Genomic DNA, 5,885 nt, shown 5'->3' with positions numbered 1-5,885 from the left:
TGAGCCTAGGTAGTCTCTAAAAGATTTGCTGCATAAAAGCAGTGTAGGACCTTCACAGGACACTCCTCCCAGGGAAGGAATTCTTGAGAGCCTCCCTATTTCTGTAGCCTGCCCTCCAGGGGCGCTGACCAAAGGCTGAGCCAAGCCCTGGGGTCATAGAGGGTCAATCCCAGAAACCATGAAGGGTTCATTTAGCCTTTCCTCCAGAAGAATTAAGGGTTAGTAACCAAAGTCAACCTCAGGACCCTGGCATAGAAAATTTAAATGAAACCTCAGGATAGATACAAGCTAAGTTAAGAGTTTTTCTGGAAATAAACAGCAAATAATGAAATCAGTGTGATTTTGCATTTTGATGTTCAAGAAATCTAAGGATACTAACTCATATAAAATTGAAATTAAAAAAAAAAAAAAGAACAAAACTCTCCACACGATTTGCTTGAAATGCCCTATAAACTGAGATCATATGTTCCCCCCTCAACATACTCCCACTCACACCATATCTGCGTAGTGGAACAAAAAAAAGTAGAGACACATAGACAAGGAACCATAAAATATGAACCATGGGTAAAGAGGGTGAAGAGGAGGCAGAAAAGTAGGAAACATGTGCCAATAGGTATAGCAGGTTTCAAAAACGATAGTGAATTTTTTGTGTCCTTTCCCAATAAGGGGTGAAGCAAATGGCTCCTCTTCTTAAATATGGTGGACTTGTGACTCCTTCAACAGACAGAATAGAGGTGATGCTGTGTGACTTCTGAGACTAGATCAGAAAAGACCATCCACCTTCCAGCTGGATCTGTTGGGGTACCTGCTCTGGGGGAAGCTGGGTATCACATAAGAAACCCCGAGACCACCACACTTGCGAGTCCACATGCAGGAGTTCTCAGCTTACACCCAGCAGCCACTGCCAGCCACCTGGCCCAGCTGGACCTTCAGATGATGGCACCCTAGCCAGCAATTTACTGCAGCCTTGTGAAAGATCCCATGCCAAGAGTACCCCTAATTCCTGACCCACAAAATCGTGAACAAAAGGATTGTCTTAAGAGTCCAATTTGGGAATATTAAATAGAACAATGAAGTTTTTTTGAAAGATTTATTTATTTGTGCATACAAGAACTGGGTTACAGGCCAGAGGTATGGTGGGTGAGAGGATTCACCAGACACAGAGTGGGTAACAGAACATGTAGATCTATTCAAATACAATGCCAAGGAGAGCAGGGGGCAAGACAAAAGAGGTCTGCTGCACCATGTGGGTCAGCTCCTTGGCCAGGGATTGAACTTATGCTGCTGTGGCTGCGGACAGCTTGACAGTGCTGCCTCTTAACCCCTGTCATGCCCACTGTTCCCCTCAGCAGTGTATTTCAGTAAATCTGCCTGTTCTGCTCCCCACTCAGTCTCTGGCAAATCCTCTCACCCCCCTATACCTCTGGCCTATACCCCAATTCTTAAATAATAAATAGCTTAACTGACATTCTTTTCTCATGAAGACAGACAGGCTGCCTGCCCATGAGCTCTCATCACAAAGCATCCTAAAGACAGACACTGTCTGCGCACCAGCACAGCCTCCAGTGAAGACTTGGGCTGGAGGTCACAACGATGACCTCGAGAAAGAATTGTCTTCTCTACTTTAACCTGAGCTCTACCTCTGTGTAGCTTTCACCCATCTGCCCTAATTCTGCCTTCTGATGCCAGAGCAAGTCTTCTCTCTTCTTCTATGTGACATCAGAAAAGATTATGCAAATAGAATAGGTCAATAGACAAGAAAAACCTCCTTTGTTCCCAGGTCCTTTGAAGCATTAAGACATTATAGTAGTGTTCTCTCCTGAAATCTCCCTGGGGTCAGAACATTTACACATTCTTTGCATATGAACTTCTATGAAGAAATGGAGAAAATGTATAAAAAAATTGTGTTTATTATAGAGTTTTTTTCTCTTTAAATGTGTTTAAAATGCCCATATTATAAAAAAAAAAAGGAAAATTGCACATCAAAATAAATCCAGGCTGGGTTAAGGAGTTAAAGGTAAGCAATTCAATTTGATTATTAAAAAAAAAAAAAGAATAAAAATATAGATGAGTGTTTATATTGCAAATGGAGAAGATCTTTCTCAGCATAACTTCAAAGACAATGATGAAAACTGACAGAATTAATCAAATGCAAACTCAGGATGTCTGCATAAGAATATTTAGGTAAAAAATTGAAGGTTAATGAGAAACTAGAAAAAATTATGTATTATCAATAAAGTAAAAGATTAAGAATATTTAATGTATGATTTTTAATTCCAGCTAGTATGAAAGTGAACATTCCAACTGGGGAAAACACAAGCAAAAAAGAAAAGTGAACATTCATTATAGAAGAAGTACAAATGACCTATAAATATATGAAAATTTTTCTACCTTTCTTTTATTACCAATGAATTGAAAATTAAGTAACCTTGCATTGTTTTACTTCTGGTTTTGTTTTTTTTTAAGATTTATTTATTTATTTATACAAGCACTGGGTACTGTCAGAAGCTCAGGAGGGTGAGAGAATTCACCAGAGCCAGAGCGGGGAGCAGAGCAGGCAGACTGACAAAGTACACTGCTGAGGGGAGCAGCAGGCGCGGCAAAAGAGGTCTGCGAGCCATGCGGGACCCTCGTCCGGTGACCGGGGATCGAACTAGCGCTGCAGAGGCTGCGGGCAGCTTTGTAACCCAGCGCTCAACTGCTGCGCCAACAGGGAGGCCCTGTTTTACTTCTCCTTGGAACACATTTTCTTTTTTTTTAAAAACAAAACAAAACATTTATTTATGCATACAAGAACTGTGTTACAGGCCAGAGTTGTGGGGTGTGAGAGGATGCAGAGTGGGGAGAAGAACAGGCAGACTGACTGAAATACACTGCTGAGGGGAGCAGCAGGCAAGACAGGAGAGGTCTGCTGCACCATATGGGTAGCTCCCTGGCTGGTCAGGGATCGAACTCATGCTGCAGTGCTGTGGACAGCTTCATAGTGCTGTGCTTAACCCCTTGCACCACCAGGGAGGCCCTGGAACACATTTTCTTTTTTTTTTTTCCTTTTTTTTTTTTCCAAACAGCTCACATATTTATTACAGAGCCAGGTACAAAGGTGTACCAAGAGAAAACATGTCCACAAAGCAGTGATGTTTTCAGTGACATGGTAGATGCTACTGATCTCAATACAGCATAAATATGCATGCCATCTCCGTGCGATTTCTTACAGACCCAGCTTGGTTCTTCTCCAGTGTCTCCTCTTGGAATGGTACCTGATTTTATTACCAGTTTTCATCCGAATCCACTGGGGAATGGGACGATTCTGTTTTTGTTTCTTGGCTAGCAATCGCTTGAGCCTGAAAGTCTTGTGAGAAGACATGGTGAGGAAGAGGTAAGCTCACACAGCGCGATGGCGGCGGGAAGGAGCGAGAAACATTTTCTTTTTAATTGTTAATAACTAAGTTGACAGGAGTGTAAAAAAGCATCCTCCCAGTCATTGCTTGTCAGCTATTTACTAGTCCAATCTTTATGCAAAATGCTTTAGTGATATATAAATCTGTCATCTTTATAGCATGCTATCTGTACACTCAGAAATTATGTCTACTCTTTACATGTGGAAATAATTGTTAAAGTTTTATTTATAATAATGTTCACCAAACTGCCAATTGTTAGTGGAAAATATAAGTAAAAATGGTTTTCAATAAAAAAGTATTTGAATAAAACAAAATATATCAGGCCCTCCTGGTGGCCTAGGAGTTAAGCCTCAGTGGTCTCACCACCACGGCCTGAGGTCAATCCTAGGCCAGGAAGGTGACCCACATGGTGCAGCAGACGTCTCCTGTCTTGCCCACTGCTCCCCTCAGCAGTGTATTTCAGTAGACCTACCTGTTCTGTTCCCCACTCTGTCTCTGGTACATTCTCTCACGCCCACACCTCTGGCATACACATCAGTTCTACACAAAAAATGAAAAAATAAAACTTCTTTAAAAAACAAAACAAAGTATATCCATGTAAGAGAGCCCTGTGCAGGTATTGGGCATCCTGATAACAAGAAAAACATGTGGCTATGTTAATTTATATTAACAGTTTATAAAATATAGATGAGTTTACATATATTAGAAATGTTTAAAAATATGTAATATATAAATATATAAAACATAGCATGTATATGTAAAGTATATTAGAAACTCAAATATATTAAAATATACAATAGAATTTATTACATGTGTTTTATATAATTATAATAGATACAGATATGTAGGTTGTATTTTTTTACTTATGAAAACTAGCATACAGAGGAAAAATAGTACCTCAATTTTGTTTGTTTTTTAAATAGAACAATAAGGGCCCCATCAAAAAGTTTTTAGTAGCTATCTACAAACCTTATTTTCTTCTTTGTTTTACACTTTGACTTTTCTATAATATAAAAATGTTTGGCTAGATAGATAGCAGTAGACCCAAGCAGACAGCTATCCCATTGTGTGAAGATCATTGACCACAAGTTTCTGTGACCCAACAAAATTTAAAAAGTCATTTCACAAAGAAGCAGTACTTGATAAAAAAGGAAGAGCGATAAGAGGTAAATGAAACAAAAGAACATTGCTGAACACAGGTGCCAGAAATGTGTCTCTTTTGGAAGTTGTCTAAGTAACAGAATAGAAAGTGCTCTGATATGGGAGACATAGAGCTCGGGGGCTGCATGTAGTTCTCAGACAAACATGACCCAAAACAAGACATTTCTCCCCAACTAAAATTAAACATAAACTGAAGAACCTCAAATTCCCATCCAACCTTGAAAGACTAGTCTTTCCCACGAATAAAGACATGACTCATGTTTCCATAGATTTCTTTAAGCAGATAGTATTATTACTAGAGCTGCCAGACAGAAGTTGGAAGATGCAGTTAGATTTGTGTTTCAGATAACAGTTCTTTCTCTATAGGACAGACTGTTGCTTTTTTTTTTTTTTTTTTTTTTTTTTTTAACCTCAAGATAGGACTCCTCTAGCAGGCAGTCTCCTCCAGGACTCCCATTTGGGAAATGCTTATGCTAAAGAAATAGACACGTGCTAAAAGAGGTACTGTTTATCTGAAATTCAAACTTAATTGAAGAGTCTGAATTTTCATTTGCTAAATCTGGCCTTTCTATCTATAATCTCCTTAGCTTCTGCTATAAATTGACATTAAAAACAGTCAAGTTAAATTCTGTTTCACTCACTACAAATTATCTTTCTTCATATCTTTCCCCCTTTCTTCTTCACCTCTTATATCCAGACCAGTGCTGAACTATATGTAAAATTGTTGATCCCCAGATAAGCCCTTTGACACCTGTCACATTCAGACATTGACTGAGGCTGGTTTGAAGACGAAGAAAATCTCTCTCCCATCTACCTTAGGTTCTCCAGCTAGAGACCTCTAAACTAGATGTAAGAGATGAAATGAAAGTTTATTAACAAATGAAAAGAATTGAATGAAAAAAATGAAAGTTTATTAACAGGTATGTCATCACATGAACCCATGGGAATACACGAATAGAACAAACTTTGTGTCCTGGCCAAAACACATAGGCTGTGTGAGCCAGGCCAAGTTACCTACCATTTCTGAGGCTCAAATGTCCAGTCTGAAAATATGCAAGGAAACACCTCATGATGTTATTGAGAGGTTTAAAAGCATTAACTTATGGAAAACAACAGCACTGTGCCAAGTGCGGTGCTTGTCACCAAAAAAGAGCTGCTTTAATTACACTGCCACTGCCCTGAACACATTTTCACAGTGTCCCTCCAACCGGACCTTTGGCTCGCTCAGGCCTAAGATGTCTGTTTCCCACGTCTGAATCCTCAGGGTCTGACTCACGCAGACCCCAGCCAAGATTTGTTCAACTACATAAACCATCACAGGAACTC

The 5,885-nt window shown here is 39.5% G+C and overlaps 1 protein-coding gene across 1 annotated transcript; it reads right to left on the bottom strand.

Moving 5' to 3' along the window:
• Nucleotides 1-3,208: 3,208 nt before the first annotated feature.
• LOC311174945 (large ribosomal subunit protein eL39-like) lies at nt 3,209-3,364 on the bottom strand (the record flags this gene model as incomplete). Its single annotated transcript, XM_084239777.1, has 1 exon — nt 3,209-3,364. The coding sequence occupies one exon, from the start codon at nt 3,362-3,364 to the stop codon at nt 3,209-3,211; it is 156 nt and encodes a 51-aa protein (XP_084095903.1).
• Nucleotides 3,365-5,885: the final 2,521 nt, after the last annotated feature.

This window comes from Talpa europaea, assembly GCF_964194135.1.
Source record: "Talpa europaea genome assembly, chromosome: 8".
In the NCBI taxonomy this organism is placed as follows: domain Eukaryota; kingdom Metazoa; phylum Chordata; class Mammalia; order Eulipotyphla; family Talpidae; genus Talpa; species Talpa europaea.
This window is presented reverse-complemented; position numbering and strand designations above follow the sequence as displayed.